The 23,899-nt window shown below is 36.6% G+C and overlaps 1 protein-coding gene across 3 annotated transcripts in view; it reads right to left on the bottom strand.

Moving 5' to 3' along the window:
* The window catches only part of MAP4K3 (mitogen-activated protein kinase kinase kinase kinase 3), a 208,890-nt gene extending 196,334 nt beyond the window's left edge, over positions 1-12,556 (bottom strand). For all 3 annotated transcript variants that reach the window (XM_056825971.1, XM_001364038.5, XM_007476998.3), the window contains exon 1: positions 12,048-12,556. Coding sequence is in view for 2 of the 3 variants with exons in the window: in XM_001364038.5 (XP_001364075.2) it covers positions 12,048-12,143 (96 nt within the window). In the remaining variant the exon portion in view is untranslated. The remainder of the gene's footprint in view (positions 1-12,047) is intronic.
* Between the last annotated feature and the right edge of the window lie 11,343 nt (positions 12,557-23,899).

The following is a 23,899-nucleotide window of genomic DNA, read 5'->3' as shown; positions in this document are numbered from 1 at the left end:
CTGCAGAAGGCTTATGAGACAATATGATTTAACTTAACATGAGAAGGGATGAATGGGTTGTGATTCTTTGAAGATTACGGAGATCCACTGACAGGTTTAAGTCTATCTGCAGCTCTTTCCCATATAGTCTAAGAAGCTGTTCCTGCTCTACATGTGACCCTCTCCTTTAGTACCAAATGAGGGCTACTACCCTTAAATCACCTCTTTAACTTTTCCCTCTCTATTGGCTTCTTCCCTTCTACCTTCAAAAACATGCTCTAACCTATTTATTTCATAAAAGTTTTCAGCCATTTCATTTGAAAGTCTTACCACCATCCAAATCAACAGGTCCAAAATCCAACTCATGATCTTCCTACTATTCTCCAAAATAATCTGCTCTAATTAGGTCTGTCTCTCTCCTAGGAGACACAGTGATAAGAGTACTAACCCTAGAGTCAGGAAGTTAAAATACAGTCTCAGGCTCTTACTAGTTGAGTGATCCTGAGCAACTCACTTAATCCCTATTTGCCTCAGTTTACTTGTTTTTGTCAAATGAGCTGGAAAAGAACTCACTGACAAAAACTGTTGGGAAAATCAAAATGAGAAGAGCAATATGAGTAATGAGAAATAGATAGATATCCATATCTATATCTATATATTTTTTGAGAGATTGAGGAGAGTTGTTCAGTCGTTTCAGATGTGTCCAACTCTTCCAAGTTTTTGTCAAGAGTTCTTATCCCAAAAGCTAATGTCATTTACCCCTAGTCTATTCCACTGATCCCCTCTTCTATTTCTCAGGTAGTACTGGACTTTTATGATTACTGCTGTCTTATACTAGTTTAAGATGTGGTACTGCTTGGCGACCGTCCACATTTTTTTATTAGTTCCCTTGATAATCTTGATCTTTTGTTCTTCCAGATGAATTTTTTTTCTAGTTCTATAAAAGTCTTTTGGTAGTTTGATTGGTATGGCACTGAATAAGTAAATTAATTTAGGTAGGATTGTCATGTTTATTATATTAGCTCGACCTACCCATGAGCAATTAATAGTTTCCCAATTGTTTAGATCTAACTTTATTTGTATGAAGTGTTTTATAATCTCTTCTCACTTTGAATGGATTCTCTTGCCTTTTAAATCTAATGAATCCTGGAAGGTGCATAATGCCTGGCCCTTCTATTTCAGTGTTTTGCTCAGGGTCCTTTAGATAGAAGGTACCTAATAAATACTTGTTCCCTATTTCAGGCCTCTGGTTATATTTTACCTCTACTATTATAGTGAGTCTTTTCTCTTCATCTAACTAATCCTACTTACTAATAAATGCCAGAATAATTCTCCACAGACCAGATCTAGCAACCCTTTCCAAACATTGAATAAAGACTGAAATCCTTAGCACAGCACTCAAGGGGAAGGGAATTTGTATATATGCCAGGCATTGCGTAAAGTACTTTAAAAATATGGCATTTAATCTTCAAGAACCTTCCATCTTCCAAACCAAACCTATCTTTCTAAACCTAATTACCACTATACTCCAATCAAACAAGGTTATTCACTATTCCTCAAACACAGTCTGTACCTTTCCAACTCCTTGGAATGTCCTCGTATTGATCTCTTATCTGTCAAAATTCTAATACATTCTTCAAGATATAGCTTAAAGCCAACTCCTCCATTAAACCTTTCTCGATTCCCTCTAACCAAAATGAATTTCTCCCACTTCATCTGAACCTTTATATTACCTAGTGAGTTCTCCTATGGAACTCAGACTCATATAATACAAAGAATGTTAGTGTCTGGAAATCTCCTATTCCAGTTGTTGAAAAGATGAGAAAGAGTTTGGTCATTTTTCCCAAGTCTCTTTCTACAATTATGGGTATATCTTATTTCCTTAAATATGTTCTAAAGCTCTGTAGTCTATGATATAAGTCAACTAACTTACCTACATACTAATTTCTTAACCTCTAAAATGAATATTATTTGTATTACTGATAAGTAAGGTTATTAGAATTATGTGTACTATGAGCACTTTGACACCACAATGAAAAACTAGTATCACATCTTATTTATCCAGACTATAAATTTCAGCCAACAAAAAAATTTTCCTGTCCATGTAAAACCAGATCTAACATCTTTAATTGGATCTGTAAAATACCACATTACAATGTTTCTTTTTTAAACCCTTATCTTCTGTCTTAGAATGATACTAAGTATCAGTTCCAAAGCAGAAGAGTGATAAGGACTAGGCAATTGAAGTGAAGTGACTTGCCCAGGGTCACCCAGTTGGGAAATGTCTAAGGCCAAATTTGAACCCAGGTAATCCATCTCCAGACCAGCTCTATATCCACTCATCTACTTATAGTTGTCCCTGTTACAATGTTTCTTGAGGCATTAAGTAGCATTGAAACAATGTTACAAATAATAAATTTGGCTATGATATTCTTGGAATTGGTCAAACAAAATATTTTCCCCCTAGTTACTCTTCACTTTCTCACTGTTGAATTTTACATTGCATCTTTTAACATTACAAAAGACTCATAGAAATATATTTTTTCAAGTATCCTTTTTAATTTCCAAAATGGCAAAACTGAATGCTGTTATTAGCACAGAAGACAGCTCTAGAATAAAAATCTAAATTATAAGGCCTTATTTGACCTCCATTTCATTTAATTTAGGTTGTGGGAAGCAAAATGATGCAGCCTAAAATGTCAAAGCCATGAATCACTATATCTTATGTCGAAGCATCTATATTAAAGTGCCAGACACTGTGCTACTTTCAACTATCCAAGTAATGGGGATACAAACAAAAAGAAAAACCGATACTCTCAGCCTTCAAGAAGCTTACAATTTAATGGGCAGGGAACAGGACTCAGGGAGTACCTATTATTTACAAGCACATAACTATCTACATATATTTTTGCATAGTTAATAAATGTTTGACTGTCATAATGGTTATTTTTAGTTTTTAAGATACTTTCATTTTGTTTTCAATTAAAATCAATGTTATATAAATAAAATTATATTCCGACATTCTTTAGCTAAAGAGCTAAAATCCATAAAGGAGAGTCTGAACTAAATTATACTAACCCCAAAACTCTAAATGGGAAATACTGCTGCCATTAATAAAATTTTCTTTTTAATTATAAAAATAAGAATGCTGTGACTTACAATGTTAATTTCTCTCTGTGATGATTATGAAAGTAATCCCTAGTTCTAGAAAGCTATACTAGCAGAGAACAAGTTCCTTCATGTCCTACTCAGACTCAGACTCAGAAATAAAACATTAAGTAAAGAAATAATTTTTGTATCTATCAATCAGTGATCAGCTTACTTACATCCCAAAGGTTCACAGCATGATAGAGTCTATAGAATCTGTAAAGGCAATTAGAAGCACTGAGTCCCACCCTCTCATTTTACAGACAAAGAAACTGAGATTAAATGACTTGCTTAGGTTAATATAAAGAGTAAGATCCTGAAGTTTGATTTGAACCCAGGACATTCTGACATCAAATTCACTGTCCTATCCATTCTTCTATGTCCATGAGAATTTGATGGGGGAGCAAAATACCACCTTATTAAACAATTTACTAAACCATATAAATGTTGCATACTGATGGAAATTGCAGATATCCTAATGTACTAAAGTAGTTTAAAACAATGTATAATTCTTCTGACTAAAATTGAGAAGGAAATGGATTAGGCAATTTTCGATGTTTCAAAAATTAACATGATTTATAAAAATAAAGTATTTTTAGAAAGGGAAAAAATAGCAATGAGAGGTCTGGAGCATAAAATATGACTGAGAAATGGCTTCTGCTGATAGAACTATATAAAATAATAAGAATACATATAGGTTCTAAGAAACTATCTGGCAGTTTTATGAATAAAGACATGATCAACTTTAATGCTACATGGGTCTGACATTATTTTAAGCCATATCATTCTGCTTCCTATGAGTATATGTGTATGTGTGTGTGTGTGTATATATATACATACATACATACATACATACATATATATATATATATATATATATATATATATTCCAGGTCAATTGAAGTTCCTATAAAGTGGCCTCTAAATGAATGAAGTATGACTATATATTCCATATAAATTGCAAGAGGTATTATTTTGTAGGTCTCTGATAAATAAGTTTTGAATGTTCAGTAGAATATTTTTATTGTGGATTGAAATGTGCTTGATTTTAGACCCAACACTTAGTATGACTCAGCAGCACTGGTCACCAATTGTAAAGACATTTAGAATGTAGTTTACTAACTTCCACTTTGGTTAAAAAACAAAACCAAAAGATGCTTCAGTAAGGAACTTCAAAACTCTGATTCAAACCACAGTGTCTAAATTTCTTGTCATTTTTTAATTTTCATATTCTTAGCTCCTAACTTTTAACTATGAAAGTCAGCAACTATCTTCTCTATCTTAGAGAAAAACTGTGCTCTGAGGACACAAAGAAAATTGAGTAAGTTGGTCACAAAGCCAATATGTCAAAGGGGTTCTTGAACCCAAGTCTCTGAAAGGCTGACCAAATGGCCTCTTCATCAACATCTCTACATAGCAAGCTCCTTGGGAGAACAGACACTTATTTTTCATCTCTGTATTCCCAGTAACTAGCAAAATATTTCACACATAGTAGGCACTTAATAATTATTGAATCATATGGATTCAATGAATGCAATTACTAGATAATATATTTTTAGAATAAAAAGTAGTTTTAAAGATCTTATCCAAACCTCTCACTTTGAAGACTTCTACAAATATGAACAACACTGGAAACCAAATTTAAACAGACACCTAAATTTAGTGCTTCTTTCACTATAGCTATATAGTAGATACAGCAGTGGGCCTGGAATCAGGAAAATCTGAGCTCAAATTTGGCCTCAAACATTTACAACCTATGTGACACTGGGAAAGTAATTTAATCCCATTTGCCTCAGTTTCCTCATCTGTAAAATGAACTAGAAAAGGAAATAGCAAACCATTCAAGATCTTTACCAAGAAAATCTTAATTGGAGTCATGAAGAGTTGAAACCAACCAAAACAACTGAACTCCAACTTCATGTACACACTTAGAAACACTGTTTTGTAAACAGTATTTTAACCTAATAGATAAATGCTAAGTAGTTAAATTTCAAAAATAAAACTAAACTGACCCTAATTACCTGTTGAACCTCAGGCAGGCAAGTCATTTAGCTTCTTAGGGCTTTAGTTTCCTCACTTATATACCTATGTGGCCCTGTCCAAGTCACTTAATCATTGATTCTAAGAAGATAAGAATTTTTTAAAACCTTGAAATAGTAATATGAAAATTTAAACTGTTTTTCTTTTCTTATTAGGAGATCAAAGAGAAAATCAAGGGAGCTTGGGCAACAAAAGCTTGAAGAAGGAGTTTTTAGACTTCTGTTCTAACCCAACTCTTTTTTTCCCAACAACTTTTAAATTTCTTCTCCTACCTTCCTCTCATACAGCTATTAGTATAATTGTTAATAAACAATTCACAAAAAAATATAGGATAAACATATAAAAATACCCTCGTATAATTTCATAAAGTATTTAGAAAAAACATGTCAAGAAAGACCCACAAATCATCCTCCAAATCAAAACATTAGACATGTTTTTATTGAAGATAAAGAATAATCATCACAGAACCAAGAACATCTTCCTGACTTGCAAAAGAATCACAATTAAACTAACCAGGTTGTATGAAATATGACCTTTTCATAAGCTTTCAGAGAAGATCCCATAATTGCCTGTTTAGCCCATCCACATACCAAATGACAGGAAATCCTTTGTCTACCAAGTCCTCTAACTGAAACTTAGATCAGAAACATATCCTTTTTTCTAGTTCTGCCCTCAACCAGATGTCACCATCCTGTCACTCCTTTCATGTTTTTTTTTTTAAGTAATTACTGATATTTAAAAAGCACTCTCAGGTTTATAAACCTTATCTTATTTAAATGTCAATAAACCTGTGAGGTGAGGAATTTGCTGCCAGTATTAACCACATCTGACAGAAGAGAAGAGAAGCTCAGAGAAGTGATATAATTTTCCTATGGTGACACAACTAATAAGAGTCTGATTCAGGATTGGAGGTCTTCCAACCTCCAAGTTAATTAAGGTCTCTACCCACTACAATAGTAATGGCAAAATTGCAGCCCCAATTCCCTTTATCAATTTTTTTTTTTCAAAGAAAACCCTTACCTGGGGCAGCTGGGTGGCTCAGTGGATTGAGAATCAAACCTAGAGACAGGAGGTCCTAGGTTCAAATCTGGCCTCAGACACTTCCCAGCTGCGTGACCCTGGGCAAGTTACTTAACTCCCATTTCGCCCTTACCACTCTTCTGCCTTAGAACCAATACACAACACAGTATTGTTGTTCTGAATGTTCTTTATGCTGTTCATATCTCTTGGAAGTAATGAGGTCTAAGATGCTCTCTGACAATGACTGGTTCAAAAAGATTTATCAGGAAGTCTGCAAATTATACAGCACTGATATTCCTGGTCTAACAAGTCAGAATACCTGGCTTCGACATCACAAGAACCTGACACTTCACTTGCCAGTGATTCAGTCTCTTTTTCTTTTCCATCACTGTCACTTCTTCACCAACTAGAAGGAAAGGTCTCCTTTTTAATTGATACACTGTACTATGGCAGGCCCTGTGGCAGAGAGCTTATACTCTAGTAGGCAAGACAAAATTAGATGCATATTTTTTAAGACAAAAAGTACTAAGTGCCATAAGAGAATAGCAAAGTCATGAAGAAAAGGGAAAGGGCACATGTTAAGTATATCAATATTTTATTTCAACATTATTTGCACATACACCATGTGTACAGCAATTTGGAGAAGAGAAAGTTATTTTCAGAAGATTTCAAGATGGTGGCATTGAGCTGAGCCTTGGAAGATGAAGAGGAGAAGGATGTAAGGGTGCATTTTAGGTAAAGAAAATATATTGAGAGAGGGGAAAACACTGTTCTTGAAAGGAGCAAATAGTTTAGTTTGGCTGAAACACAAGATAAGTGAAGGGGAATGGGATAGATTGGAAAACTAGGTTTGGGCCAGAACATAGAAGTCTTTGAATGAATTAGCTGTGGATTTCATTGCTAGGCAAAGGAAGCCAACTTGATCACAGTGCTTAGAAAAATTAATCTGGCTATAGTCTATCAGATGGACTAGAAGCAGTGAAACCAATAAAGAGATTATTACAATATTTGGGAAAAGTATGAAGATCTCAACTACTAAAAGAGAAAAGGAGAGGATAATTTTGAAAGAGAATGGAATCAATAGAATTCTATGGTACAAGAAAATAGTTTAAATGATCTTAGAGTTTCCAATATGGATTATTATAAAAATGACAATTAACCATAGAGGTATGAAATTTGAGGAGCACATATGTTTATAATTTATTTCAATATAATTTGCACATTAACTGCATTACGCATCTCTTAATCAACTTCTAAGTTAAAATGATATAATAGCTACTCCTACTGTTATTTCTTAACTTTTCCAAATTCCTTCTTAAACACAACTAAAAATGTTTCCTATCATTTATGTCAGGGACAAAGGAAATAAGGCAACTGGAGAAGAAAGGTAAAGTATTTTAAGGATTATTCTGAAAATCATGGAGACATCTTGAACTAAAATGATGACTAGTTTTGGATATATTGACTTTCAAGTGTGAACAAGTGATCCTGAAACTATAAAGAAAGACTAGGAATGTCATTATGCTAAAGGAGGAAGAGCAAAAGATTTGGAGTCAGAAGATCTATGTTCAAACATTAGTTTTTGTTAATCACTATCTATGTCACCTTGGAAAGGCTACTTTAATTACTTCTCTAGACCCAAGTTTCTTCATCTGGAAAATGAAGGAGTCACTCTTAACACTATTCCTCCCAACCAAATCCATCATTCCATGATTTAAATCATCAAAGTAAATCATAACACACATAAAAAAGGGGAGAGGACACTTAGAATTAGCAACCCTGGGTTCAAATTCTAGCTTTTAACAACAATTATATGGCCCCTGGCAATCATTTTACTGTATGAATTTCAGTTCTATATTTGTGGTAGTATATTTACACTTATGGTAATATATTTGTAGTAGTATATTTACCCTTTTTGAGTTGTTATTGGAAATGAGATTTGTAAACTTTTAAGAACTATACAATTATATTACTCTCACTATTATTGTTACTTAGGGGGGTAAGAAGAAGCTATTGGAGGAGAGAAGAATGTTATATCCTATTTTATAGCTTGTGTACATATTAAAACTATACTTGATCTTCCATTTCAACCCTCCTGGGAAAAAATAATATTAACATTTAAAAAAGCACTTTAAGATTTGCAAAGCACTTTACATGCATTATCTCATGTGATTCACACAACAAACTTGTGAAGTAGATACTATTATTATATGCATTTTATAAATGAGGAAACAGGCTAGTAGAGGTTAAATGACTTGCCCATGGTCAAAGAGCTAGTAATTAAGAATCTTAGGCAGGATTGAAACTCACGTTTTTCCAAATTAATTCTAGAATACTTTCTACACTATGCCACCTAGTTGCCTAGGTGATCTGGTTCACTTTATGGAAGAGACATAGAAAAGGACATGGAAAAAAGCAAGAATGATAGCTGTAGGAATAGCTATAATGCCACTAAATCAGAATAATAGACTAATTGTGCAACATATAAAATATGCACAAATGATTGAAAATTAAATATATTTGTCTTATACATTTTATATATACTGTAATTTATATATATGCACATATACACACACATATAGATACACTGTATTTATTATACATATAAATGTGGTCCTCAGGGAAATCCTGAGTGCGGACTAGATCAGACATTTCCTATAAAGAAACAATACCTTGCTTTGTCATTTTGCTTATCAAAGATCTATTAACTACATCTCTATGGAACTCAATTTCTTCATATTGAAAATGACAGTCCTAATGGTTCCTTTTCAATGTTAACAATTTATAGGAGGTATTATGTAGGTAAGTGGAAAGAGTGCTTGTTGAATCTGGGAATAAAAAAAGTAGAATTCAAATCCTAGCTCTGAAATCTACTCCTTATTACTTTTATAAACTTGGAGAAGTCACAATATCTTTGGGTCTCTTTTTGGATTTAAAGAATGGAAGGGAAAGGTTTGGACTAAACTTTTAGGATCCCTTATTAACTTATGAACCTACTGATTCTATGCCTCTCCACTTGCCAAATGAGATCATCAGAACTTGATTCAACCCAAAAGCTCCTTTTGTCTTGTTCCTCTGCAGGGCTAATAAGTATGATACTTTATTGATGTTCAAAATGTGTATGTATTGTATAAAGGTTATGAATTGAATATGTATTTACTGGTTTACAAAATAAGCCAAAATTTGATAAATCTAAGATTATTCTAGAAGGTCTATAGAGGAAAAAAAAAGATAGTTTATATGTGAGAAAAAAGTTCTTTAAAGAACATCATGCTAAAAAAGGGCTATTAAAATTACAGCCAGTAATAATGCAGGATATTATTCTTGAAAGTTCGAAACTGGCACAACAGCTTTCTGGGACTTGACTGAAATGTCTTCTGTTTATAGCTGTGTGTGTGTGTGTGTGTGTGTGTGTGTGTTTTAATATACACACACTATATATATATATATATATATATATATATATATATACTGACAGGAAAAAGTGGAGACATTATTTAATATGCATAAAAAAATAAACTTAGAAGATTGTCTTCAATCAGAGCAAGACCCTATTTTAATGGAGGGCTGAAAATTCAAGAGTAAGACTTTTTAACCATTAGAATTGTGTATGAATTAAATGGCATATGCTTGAAGGTGAAAAAAATATGTAAACAATATAAAGTCTAGCTATTTTTAGCATGCAGGAGGGAAACTAATGTTTCAAATATTTGGTAGGGCATCTTGAGGTTTCTTTCCTTTTGATTTCTAGTTCAAGCTCAGCTTAGATTAAGAAAAAAAAAATCTACTACCTGATAGTTGTTTGGCAAGCCTGTACAAAAAGAGAAAGTGTAATCTAGCTGTAGACAGGAGTCAGGTATCTCCATTTCTATTTAAAGCTCTGCGTTAATTCCGCAAGTTGCCAAAGAAAGTCAGTGACACTCAAAACACCCCTTAGTTCCCCCAAATATAAAACCAAGACTGAACTACAGCAGCTACTTTACTTCTATCTTGGACAGAAATAAATGCTAGGATTAAGCAACTTTAAAGCTAAGTACCTGGGTTTGGTAACTATATGTTTGTAAATGAGATGGTTAATGGCAATTACACATCAATTTTGAAAGTATTAGTATCACCCAACAATTCTTACTGTTAACTAGTGCTTCTGTATCCTTCAGAGGAGTTGGTACAATGTTTTGCATAATAAACACTCAATAAGTTTGCTTCTCTACCTGCTATTCAAAGTAGGATTCTCCTTTAACATCTTTCCACTTTCAATTGAAGGTACCTCCCCTTTCCTTTCCCACCCCTTTAAGAAATATAAATTTGAAAAGCAAATAAATTAGGGTGTGATTATTTACACTTCAAAAGGATACTTCACTTAAAGGTCTCTGGAATTTTTTTTTCAAAAATACATTCCAAATACTAAGTTACATACGGCATTTCAGGAGGACAACTACTGTCAATACAATTACAGTGTATTTATTGGCTTTTCTATTTTCACTAAGAACTGACATAACCATTGAAAAAATGAGAATCAAAACTGAGAAGGAACAAGGGCAAGTGAAAAGTCATACACATCAATTTACAAATTTCCTCCATTTTAACTATTTATATGCCTTATAAACTTAATGTGCAAAATTTACAAACAGTAAAAGCATTTTAGACAAGATGTTGGCCACATTAACACTAAATGAGTTCTCAAATGAACTTATGATAAAGGAATAGGGAATATTTATTCACACATATAATAAATATTTCAAGTGTTAATAAACTCAGTTAATAAACTGAGAATGCAACAAGAAATCAAACTGAAACATAAAACTTGAGTTTTTGTTGATTGTTTCCTTAGGTGTGAGATGAGAGGTCAGCTTTAGTTACCAGTAAGAAGATACACGTCTAAATCAAAACCACTGTCACATTTGGCACTACTCTGTTCCCTTCTTGGCAGTCTCAATAGCGGCTGGCTGAAGGGTAATTTATCCTCTCACAGTTAGAAGTCGTCCCTCTAGAACAGGAATGTCATACCACCAATGGGCTCCGAGTTCTAACCTTGTCAAACCAGTATTTTTCATAAGTATGCAGTTCAATTTTTTTTTAAGAGGGGGGTAAAAAAGATTCCAGGGTCATTAACAAAGGCAAGTTTTGTAAGGTATTAATCTGATTCCACCTATGGAAAACATTAAAGTTGTTTTCTCAGGTCGGCCGTCCACCAAATAAACCCACTTTTAATGCATATGGGAAAGGCATTATGAGAGAATCGTGCCCAGAAACAATAAAACAAAACGCTAGTGCCAAGGAGCAAAGGGGCTCAAGTGAGTGCTGTGTGCGGGGGTGGTTACTATGAAACATGAAAGGCTTTCAGAGTGTAACTATCCCAGGCCTCGCCGGCTGCAGGCTCCCAAGCCACCACCGCAGCAGCCTCCTCCTCCTCCTCCTCCTCCTCCTCCTCCCACAAATGAAAATCCAACGTCTGTCGATCTGTCGGTCTAACGCGCAGGTTTGACATAAGGCGAACGAGTGTTGACTTGAACAGACTGTCACCCGCCACTGCAACAAATGCCCAGGAAACCCCGCTGCCAGCTAGCATATGTTTAGGGCCCGCCCCCTCCCCAAGTTCAGCTCTTCCTTGGGGAGTCAGGCACCGGAGGGCAGGGGGAAGGATGTCCCCAAACATCTAATTCTGGGACGAAAAAGGACTAGGTCCTGGACTTTGGAGAGTCCGTCATGGGGGTGGGGAGGGGGTCTTTGTTTCCTACATGCCTCTCTCTTGGGATCCTGCTTCTCCTCCTCGTCTTCCCAGGTTGTGGGGCTCAGGAAGGAGCGCCCCAGGCTGGACGGAGGAAGGGAAGTGGAGGGGGGAGACCACCACCGCCGCTTACCTTGTACACGTCCCCGTAGGTGCCGCTGCCGATGCGCTGGATCAGCTCAAAGTCTTCCTGCGGGTTGCGGCGGGACAGGTCGAAGCCGGGGTTCATGGCGTGTCCGAGGGGGTCCCCCACCTCCCTCCCGGGGCCGGGGAGGAGGGGGCCGCTCCGGGGACACAGGGAGAGTGGTCGCCGCTCTTGTGCCCGGCGCCGCTGCAGCAACCGCCTCCGGCTGCTGCTCTGCCTCGGCCGCCGCCGCTCCCGGGGCGGGCAGTCACAATCGCCCCGGCTCCACGCGGGGCCCGCCGCCGCCGCCGCCGCGCAGTCCGCTCTCGCCCCACCGCCGATCTCGGCCAACCGTCCACGACCTCCCCTTCCCTGCCCTCCCTACTCCGTCGGGCCCCGCCCCACCTCAAGCCCAGTGCCCCCGCAGAGAGAATAAAAGGACGCTCGCAGCCCCAAGCCCCGGGTGAAACTCCAACATGGCTTCCGCTTCCCCTCCTCCTCCACCTCCCCCCGCCCCACTCCCTGGGCTCCGACTCATCCTACCTCCTTCCCTCCCTCCTCCCACTTTTCCCAACTTGGAGCCACTGCGCAGCCGCCGCCGAGCCGCCGGAGGGAGCTAGCCCGATTCATGAGCCTGATCTGCGCGCGCACGCCTGCGCCGTCCGGCCGCCTTCTCGCACGCCCCCTCCCACTTCCTCCCTGCGCATGCCTGGTTGGAACAACCGGACCCCCTACCCTTTCCTAGGCGCCCTCGGGCGCCTCTAGGGAAAGGAACTGGACTGACTAAGTTTTGAGTATTGGTTAACACATAGTAGGTTGTGAGCTGATGAAGAGTTCTGACCATCTTTTACTTTTATTTCTCACCACGTAATGTCCTCCCTAGCACGTAGTAGAATGCTTGTGGACTGACCTTGTAGGGCATTTAAAAAATAATTATTGAGTAACTGGATCCGAGGAGCAAGAGGGGTACCTGGAGACTAGGGTGTGCTGGTAAATGTCTAACAATCGGCTCTGGGTGAGGTGGCATGCACAGGACAAGCTTTTTAAGTTATTAAGCTTGCATTTTTGACATTTTCTCCATCGCTTTCTTATGTCTTGAGGAAACAATAGAACCCTGTTTTAAGTTTGCATAATGAAATTTTAGAATTTAACAATGGTCTCTCAGCTGACTCCATCAATCTCCTTTCTACTTGTCTGGCTCAGGTGACCCAGCCAACCTTGTTTAACATACTGTAACTTGCTATCCCAGTATTCCAGTGAGACTGTGTCCATGAGAATCTTATTTGTAAAACAACTAGATTTCTGTTTATTTAAGATGGCGATTCCTAATTTTTTCAACCTATTGAAAGCCTCTGAGGGAAGACACCAAGGGCCCCAATAGTATGCTGGTGAAACCCGTAAAGTCCTTCTCAAAATAATGTCTGTAAATGCATAAAATAACCCTTAAAAGATTATAAAGTGAAATTTACATTGAAATAGTTTTTCCCCCAGTGTTTAGTTTCAAGAACAATTTGGGGAAATTTACAGATGGACAAATCGGAGATATACTGCCCCCATGCATATTTTTTTGCAAGGCTTTCATAAGATGTGTTTGAAGAGCACGATGTTAAACTAAAGTTGCCCCATCTCCAGTACATACCTTATGCCCTGTAGTGAGGCTGACTTTGAGCTGGGGACACCAGAGTCTGCTAGTCTGAGACTCTGTAGATAGGAACACCCTGGCTAACCCAGACTACCCCCAAAGAAGATAGGGGAAAACAGACAGAAAACCTGAAGAGGTGCTCTGATTCTTCTGGCCCTTATAGAACTCTACTGCTTAGGCATTGTCATTAAGAGACAGAATAGAATTGTTCTGCTTGGCCCTAGAGGGCAGAACTAGTGCAATTGGGTAGATGTTTGTATGGAGGGAGATTTTGGCTTGATATGACCAAAAAAAATCCTGCTTCACTGGCTGAGACAGGATGATGATCACTTCTGAATGCTGTCGAATGATTACTAGTCAGATACTTGCTGGGAGAGCCTCTGAGGTCTCTTCTGGCTCTGAAATAATGTGAAATGATGGGATTAAGGATGCAAGGCATTTTTAATGATGCAAGGAAGAGATAGTGAGGAAATACACAGCAGTTGAGGCATGGAAAAGACCCATTCTACTACACACAAAGCAATTAGTCTGATAAGCTGCAAAGGAAAATTCCTGGAGTTGGATTTAGAGTTGGATTTCAGTATTTGTTCTACAATTTAATATCTTGAGCAAATCAATAATAATAATATTTATGTAGTACTCTAAGGTTTTTAAAATGATTCACATGTGTGATCTGATCTGATTCTCACAACAAGCCTAGGTAGTAAGAAGCTATTATTATCCCCATTTTGGTGATGAGGACATGGTGAATGAACAGCTAGTAAAGTACCTGAAGAGGGTTTCCAGCCCAGCTCTTCCTAACTCCACATTCACCACTAGCTCTCTATATCTCCGTTTCTTTATATAAAAAATGAGGGGGGTTGGACTAGATGATCGCTAAAATCTCTTCAAACTTAGTCTAAATCTATAATCTGGAAAAAGTTTGAACCAGGATTTTTTTTCCAGTCTAGCTTCAGGCCATGCATAAATTTCCTAAACTAAAACTAAATTATTGTGATAGATTATCCAAACTATAATTAATAACTTGAAACTAAGAAAATGAGTGGACAATGTAAGATTAATTTCCAGTTCCCAGTGAACTAGTCTCATTGGCCATTTATGGCTGCATTGTTCTTCAAGTTACCAGCTATTTCATTGCCCCTGGACAATACTTTTCCTCTGGAACTCCTTCCTAGAATTCTTCAACATCAAACTTTTTAACATCTAAATCAACCTCTTAAACTGTTTTAGTAGTTTTAAAAAAGAAGCATAATGAAATAAGCCAAGCAGGCTGCCTCTTTCCTTTACATTTTCCAAACTTCAGTTCTGACCAAGATTATACATAGTAACTTGGTGTAGTCAAAAGGACACTGGATTGGTCAGAGAACCTGTGTCTGCATTCTTTTGGCTTTTCTACTTTCTTGTTCAAGATACAGAAAGCTTGGGGTTAATTAAATCAGAAAGGAAATGTGGTAATCATCTAAATTCTAGTACAAGGCTTCTCACTTTATAGATGAGCAAACTGACTCTTAGTGTGTGTGTTATTAAACCAAATTTTTAAAAGCTCTCTCTCATGCTCCCCCATATAACGACATATATGTTATTGTATTTTTATATATGGTGTGTTATTAAATCAAATTTTAAGTACTCTCCTACATATGAAGACATATATGGTTATTAAACCAAATTTTAAATGCTCTCCCCCCACATAAAGATGTGTGTGTCTGTATTATACCTTTAAGATTTTCTGAGTGTTTAAGCTATGCTGCCTCAAAGTAAGAAATAGGGTAATGATGAAAACCCAAATCCTCTTGGCTATAAATTGAATGTTCTTTCCAACACTGGGCATGTAGCCTTACTTGGTAGCACCTCATTTTCTCATTTGTAAAATGAAAAGATTGGACAAAATGACCCTCAGTATACCTTCCACTAGAAAAATTGCATTATCCACCATAGGATAAGCAATAATGTCACTGTATAATTGAAAATGTTAGAGATTTAATTTTTACATTACCACATTATTACTGACTCTGAATATCCCAAAGTAAGTTTCTGTCCTAAATTAGTCTTGAAATGAATGCTTTTTCTGCTGTTTAAAAGAGTTAATCTTGGGGCAACTGGGTGACTCAGTGAATTGAGAGTCAGGCTCATAGATGGAAGGTCCTAGGTTCAAATCTGATACTTCCTAGCTATGTGACCCTGGGCAAGTCACTTAACCCCCATTGCCTAGCCCTTATCAGTCTTCTGCTTTAGAACCAATACACAGTATTGATTCTAATGTGAAAGGTAAGGGTTTTTAAAAAAAAGTTAATCTTAGATTTTGGAAAGTAGGGTGGAGAAGGGAGAGTTTGTAAATGACATGTGTTAAATAAAACTTTGCTATTGCTAGTTTTAGTTTATGTACTTTAAGATATTGATAGTGAATTTTAGATTTTCTCCACCCTGATTAGTCTTTAAAATTAGTCTTTAAAGCAACCAGGAATGTATATACCCCTACTTAAGGATTAAGTGTTGAGGGGAATGGCCTATGACAGACATGTGCTAGCAAGTGACAAATAAGAAACAACTAACAGATCCCCTGGGTTGTCCTAAGTCAACCTTAAACTACCATTGGTACATGTGAGACACAGGAAGTGATGTAAAGAACGGTCTATATATTTCGCGGCACTGCCTCTCTCCAGCCTCTCTCTTGAAGATGTGACTCTCTCTCTGGCTTGTGTGGCTTGTGGCAGTGTGCTGGACGTCTTGGTAGTTTGGTGGTTTGCGGCTTGCCAGTGAGGTGACTGGAGAAGCTCTGTAGCGTGGGTTAGGTGAGGTGTCTTCCCTGAGCGACCCGGGTGAGTGGTTAGGTTTGATTCCTCCTTTTCTTTACCTCCTAAAGCACTATTCTCTTAGGAGGCCCTTCATCTTGGAGTAGACCTTGTGGCTGGAAGCAGAGCTAGTTTTAATCTTCTGAGGAGGCCTCATGGCTGAGTTCTCTGAGCTTCCCTTGGCCAAGGTCTCCGAACTCCTGCCTGGCTCAGCCCAGGCTGGAACAATTTAAAGTCTCTTTCCTCTCTCTTCTTTTTAATTTCTTCCCTCTATTATGATTAAACCACCATAAAATTCCCAAACTGACTTGAGTATTTTATTGGCATTGAATTAATCCCTGGCGACCACTAGTATAATATATTCAGTCAATAACCCCTAATTTTACCCCTGACAGAACAGCTTAATTTATTATTCTGTTTTCACGACATCTTATACTGTTACCCCCGTGGAAAGTAACCATTTTGAGAGCAGTGCTGAGTGCAACTAATCTGCCTAGTGATACCACACCCAAAAGAAACCACTCCTCCTGAAGGGAGGAGGCGACTCTTAAAGGACCAGACTTAAAAACATTTTTTCTGTTGCAAAAGGCTTTTCAAGATACAAGAAGGCAAAGAAACTATTACTTGCCATGGGTTATCTAGCCTGGATTGGATATTCCTTTTATATGTTTTACAACTTATTTTTTGTCACGATTCCAGATTACATTTACTTTCTGCTTAGAATCTATGAAAGTTTGCAATGGCTGGATATAAGTATATATTGCTTGATTTCATTCATTCCCACATATGCTGGAGCATTATTCTTCTTAACCCATTTATACTATGCCCTAAAAAAAGGTGTGCATCTAATTTATGGAAAAAAAGTAAAAGACAATGAAATGGCTGTGATGATTTTAGCCATGAGGGAGGAGATGATGCAACTAACGCAAATGATGAAACAACTGACTGAGGAGATACAATGTGGCAAAGGTATTAACACCCAACACGACATACCAAAAAATAACAATGTAGTTAAGCAAGAAAATACAGATGGGGCTGAAGGTGGAATACCAATATTGCCAATAAGAGATCAAACAAGCCTACAACCAGATAGCGGCATAATTCATATTAAAACACATAAACCATTTACAATAGCTGACCTTGAAAGTCTGAAAAAACAGATGCCTTCCTGGTTTTCAGAACTGATGAGATGTTTGAAAGAATTTAAAAGAGCAATTAGACTTTATGATCCAGATTTCCAGGACACTGAAATTCTTCTCTCAGAATTATTTTCAAAAAGGGAAAAACAACAATTCATTGATGAAACTAGAAACAATCAAAATTTAACATCATGGCCAGAGGTAGGAACAGACTTAGAGTTATCTAATAACGAAAATCTACATTACCTAAGAAAGGCCAGAGAAGATCTATTAGAGGCAATGAAAAGTTTTTTCAAAAAGACCAGATACTTGGGGACAATTTGAGAAATTGAGACAGGAAAGTGGGGAACATCCATCAAAGTTCCTCAATAGAGTGATTGAAGTAGCAGAGGATGTGCTTGGATTTGAAAATTTAACTGAACAAAATCTCCAACACATAAGGAGACAATTTGTGAAAGGCAGTAAACCACCTATTAGATCATATTTTAAACTTCAGTGCCCAGATTGGGAAACACTAAGTCTGGAAGATTTAAGAAAAACTGCAACTTACATATTTTCAGGTCATAAAGAAATCCTAGAGGAAAAGGATGAAATAATAAAAGAGCTTAAAGCCAAGCTCAAGGAGGCAAATAGCACAAGTAAACATAAAGAAATTGAAGAAATAAAAAATCTAGCCACTCTGCAATCATACAAACCCACAAGAAATTACACACAAAGCAATCAAAGGAGAAATGTACCCAGATGTTTCCTCTGTGGAAAAATGGGTCACATGGTTCAAGTCAGTTATTTAAAGGCACAATTATTCTAAGCTAATAACAAACAGAGGTTCTGGAAAAGCAATGTAAAGTATAGCAGCAATAATACACAAACAAATACAAAATGTTGTGATTGTAAATGCAAGAATTCATTGCAAGCACCAAATTTAGAAACCATGGAGAGATACATCCAACAAGGAGCAAAACCATGTTATTCACAAGTAGTCTCAGGTGCTGTCAAACAAAGTCAGTTATGAAGCCAGGTTCATGGGGTAACATCAAAAAGGAGAAATGGGAAAGGAAATGGAAAAAATGAAAAGGAAGGGGACTGCATGCAGATAGAATTTGGGGTTCCAACAGCACAAAATAAAACTAAAGAACAGACAGAAGAAGAAATCCAATTAGATAATGATGTAAAAGAGATTAAAGAGAAAATTTTTGGAATAGTGGAACAAGCTACAAAGAAAGAGTAAGAAACAGAACTGGAAACAGTCTGTAATACACAAACTGCAAATGAATTAATTGAAGCACATGAGCAAACAACAGAAGGGTCCAAATGGGGAGGAAAATGCAATAACAGAGAATATTCAAATTAGCAGACCTCCTGGAGACAATGACATGGAAAGCAGGGATGATATTACAAAAGAAAATACCAATGACATAATAGAAAAGTCAACCTTAAATCCTTATGCAAAAGAATTCCAACCAATAGCAACTACACAAGAAAAAGCAAACACAAACATTATTATGCCATCCTTAAGTCTCCATAATAATGCAATTCCCTTGCAAACTGATGATGGATTGCAAAATGACTGTTCAAAGCAACAAGAAAAATCTGTAGCAGAAGAACAAAACTGGGATTTGAACAAAATTGAAATATAGGCACCTATGGTCCAAGTATGCCAACAAAATGAGAACACAGAACCAAGGGTCATCATAAAAGTGGGTAATGACATCTAACCAGCTCTTATCGATACAGGAGCCAACTAAATCTGTTTGAAAAACATCTGAAGACAGCCAAATCACAAGTTATATACAAGTTAAAGAGCTTGCAAAAGACTTGGGGAATATAGAAATCACCAAGCAAGAGTCAATTCAAGACATGAATCACACAGAATTACTATATTCAATAATGTTTGATTCAGAAAATGAAGAAGACCAAGAACTTTATGAATATAGCAAACTTTAGAATCAAGATCACAAAGCCTTACAAGAGGGGGAGAGAGATGATTTCATTAACAACTCAAATCAAGAACAAAGGATCCAGTCAGAAGAGTTAGTTAAGGACATAAACTACACAATTTCATTAGAAGAAATGCTGGCAGCATTGGGAGTCAAGAATTACCAAGAACTTTGTGAAAAGTATGAGGAAGTGGATAAAGACACTAAATTAGCAGTACAACAAAATCATATACCTGATAGAAAACAAAGAGGAGAAGAAGCAACCAATGTAATGATTCTATCACATCTTCCTTTCTCTGACATAGAACTTCTCACAAACTAGACTGTCAATTAACAAAATATCTACAAGCTTTACAAATAAGAATAGCAGAGTTGCATGAAATGGGTTTGATACAACAAACAGTACACCTGGATTACAATTTGCACAACATCAAACCAGGAGACATAGTACACTTAAAAAATTTCAATAGAAAATTGGCTACAGACATAAAATGGACTGGACCACATGAAGTATTGCTTACTACCCCAACAGCTATAAAAGTTTCAAGGAAAGACTTATGGTTTCACTGTTCCCATGTAAAACCAGAAAAAGTTCAACATCACTATAACAGACATAGAAGATAATTAGACAACAGATAGTGCTGAGAAATGAAAACAAAAACTGATTAACATAAAAAGTATACCACAAAGAAATAATAGTGACACATAATGTTTGAGACAACTTTCCAGCCCAGAGGAAAAGCAACCCAGAAGAAAAGCATCCCAGAGGAAAAGATTTTAAACTAGCCCAGAGGAAAAGCATCAAGAAAAGCTGCTAGAGAGAGGAAACAAAGAAAAAAAGCTGAAATGGACAGCTAAGACTTTGAACTTTGTAAATTTGTTTAATAGCTTCTAGAGAAATGAAAAAAAGAAAAAAGCTGAAATGGACAGCTAAGATTTTGAACTCTGTAAATTTGTTTATATAAGAAGAGGGCAGATGGAAAACAAGACTGATATGTAAGACTGAGTGTGTTGAAATAATAAAACAAAAATAATTTCACATATTAGGGAAATAGCATGCATCACTACATAACATAGAAGAAAGAAGAGATCCATCAGTCAACATGAGAAGTGGAAATCTGAAGAAACTTGATAAGTATTAAATCAACACAACATTATTAGACACAAACACAAAATCACAAACTAACATATTGAGAGACCTTGTTTAAATAACAAGTGTCTGAAATTGTATTTATGCAAAATGTAAATATTTATATAGTTAGTTCCACAAGGTCTTAGGCAAATAGAAAGATCAATAGATATTTCTATTTGACTGACATCAGGATGTGGAACAATGTATATTGTTGTATTATATGTAAATAACTTCTATAAATAATGTATTAGTTTTAGTTAACTTAGCAAAAGTAGTATTAGCACTAAGATTCAAATTTCTTGTAATGGTTTTGTTTAAACATTTATTGTACTGAATTTATTGTAAACCCCCAAACTACCCTTACCCAAACTTTTCTGCAAAAAATTCCTTGATTGTGGAAAGGAAACAAGACTGACAGTTGGTGGGGGAAGGGCCAACTGGGAGTGGCAGTTGGGTCTTGTGATTAGCACTTCCTTCCTACCGGGCTTTACTTCCTTCCTGGTGTGGGAGGAGGGAGGAGCTCATTCAGCCCAGTCTGGAGTGGAGTACCTCTACTCTGTTCAGCCAGAAGACGCAGGCTTCTGAAGGTTAGAACAGTTCTTGTTGGCTTTCTGTCTACTGCTAAGATTCTGAATTAGACAAAGCAAGGACTGATATAGAGTAGATGGGAGTGGGAGAAACCCGCCACCAGCCTATGAGGCCTGGCCTCAGCTCTGTAGCTGAGGAAAAAACTCCAATCCCAACAAGTTATTAAACTTTATATTATATGAATTCGCAGTCATATAAGTGGACTATCGTTTCTGGGGCATAGAGGGAGCTGAACATCAGTTCAGTCATTCAAGACAAATAGTCCTTATTGGACCCCTGCTGCTTCCTCTTGGCAGGGGGCATCTCTCTCCTTTGCCTCACTGAGCAATATTCCCTCTCTCCCCTTAAACTCCTCCATACCCTACTACAGACCTCCCATTATCCCCTGGTTTTTCATATCTTCCCATCACCTCTTCCTCAAAAAATATTACACCCCATAATAATGTTATTATTGGTGCTGCAATAAATTTATGGTGAATTCTGTTTTAGCAAGTCTTAAATAAGGGTTTTAGCATGGAATATTTTGCATGTATTTCTGGATAAACTACACAGCTCATGTAAAAAGTATCCTTTTGCCACTGTTTGGCCCAAATGTGATCTTTTTTATTAGAATGATTAGCATTCTAATTTTAGCAGGACAAACAGAATCCAGGACAAATGGGAAGTAGTTTTACTATCTTTTTCTGCTTTTGTAAATCACAAAGCTGAATTCTCAAAGCCTGACTGTGGTGCCACTATAGTAACTTCTAATGGTTTCACTCTTTCATTTATTAAGATTATCACAATTCCAAATAACTCCATATTTACATCCCTAATAGACCTCTTTGAAAGTCTGTTGACATTGCTGTTTTGAATAGTTCTAAATAAATGTCTTGCCATTTTGAAAATCCTCCTTCATCTCTTTAGAAAGGTGATATATTTAAAATAGTCTTCTCTGTGGGAAGGAGAGGGGTCCATAGTTCCATGCAGAAAGAGATCATGTGATCCAAATCTATTGTTTTACAAATTAGAAAAGTGAAGTAGAGGGAGGTAAGCAATTTTTCCAAGATCATCAAGTAATTTAGTGGCTGTAGTGGGGGTAAACAAGCTACTTCCCCATTTCTTAGAATAATAAATCTTAAGAGTTGGAAGAGACTTTTAGAGATCATCTAATACAACTTTCCAAACCAATGCAGGAATATTTTTTGCAACATTTCCGACAAAAGGGCATCTAGCCTAGAATTGAATTTGTCCAGTGATGAGGAACTCGCTATCTTAATTCCATTCTTTTCCACTTTGGGGCAACTCTAATTGGTCATTATGAAAACTATACCTCCATCAAATTTCTATCCATTTGTCCTGGTTCTCTGGCTGGAACAATAATGAACAAAAATAAATTATCTTGTGTATATGTGTGAGAGAGCATCAGGCCTGGATATGGCCTCAGGTGCTTTCCAGCTATATGACCCTGGGCAAGTCACTTAACTCCCATTGCCTAGCCCTTACCACCCTTCTGCCTTGGAGCTAATACAGAGTATTATATAAGATAAAAGTTAAGTATTTTATTTATTTTTTAATTGACTTTTTAAAAAAAATATTTTACTTCTATATAGCATTTCTATTTTTCCCAGCCTTCTTAGCCTCTGCAATTTTAATAACCATACCCCTCATGTCTTCATCTAAGACATTGATTAAATTTTTTAAAACCTTAAAGGCCAAGGCACTCCACTAAGAAACCTTTCAAGTTGACTTGAACCATCCAAGTTCTTTTGCAACCTGGCTATCTCATCATCCATTATTTTTCCCCAGGAGAATGTGAACTCCTTGAGACCAGTCTATTTTGTCTTGCCTTTGTAAAATCTCCAGCCCTACTGTGTAGTGCTTGGCAAATAATAGGTGCCTAACAAATGCTTTTTGAAATGAAATCCAACTCATCTTTCACCACCTCATTCACAAAGTTAGCATGACAAAGTATCAAAGGCTTTTCTGTCATGTAACAAAAGCCACACTCAACAATATACTCCAAAATCATAAAAAAATTCGAGAATCTGAGGTTCCATAGATCCATCAAAATGTCAAAGTTGACAAAAAGAGGAAAATGACAAATGCTGGAAGGACTGGGTACTTTTTTGGTAGAGCTGTGATTTTGGTAGAACCAAATTGGTGGAAAGCAATTTGTAATTGTACCAGAAAAGTTACTAAACTGTGCATTCCTTTTGACCCAGCAATATACCTATACTAGACCTATATACCAAAGAGATCAAAGAAAGTAGAAAAGGACACATGTACAAAAGTATTTACAACAGTTCTTTTTATGATGCCAAAGAACTGGAAACCATCACCTGGGGAATGGCTAAAAAAATTCTGGTACATGAATGTAATATAATATTATTATATTATAAGAAATAATGAAGGCAATGATTTTAGAAGAACCTGGGAAAGTTTATATGAATTGATAAAGTGAAGTGAGCAGGACCAGTAGATCAATTATAAAAATGCTAAAACATTGTAAAGAAAACAACCCAATTAATTAATCATGATTCCAGAGGACTTATTATGAAATATGAGGTAGAATATATTTAGGGTATAGATTAAAACATATTTTTTTGAACATGGACAATATAGGAATTTGTTTTGCTTATCTGTGCAAAGTTA

Source organism: Monodelphis domestica, chromosome 1 (genome assembly GCF_027887165.1).
Source record: "Monodelphis domestica isolate mMonDom1 chromosome 1, mMonDom1.pri, whole genome shotgun sequence".
NCBI lineage: Eukaryota > Metazoa > Chordata > Mammalia > Didelphimorphia > Didelphidae > Monodelphis > Monodelphis domestica.
Note: the sequence above shows the minus strand (reverse complement) of the source record. Positions and strands in the feature narration are given on the sequence as shown.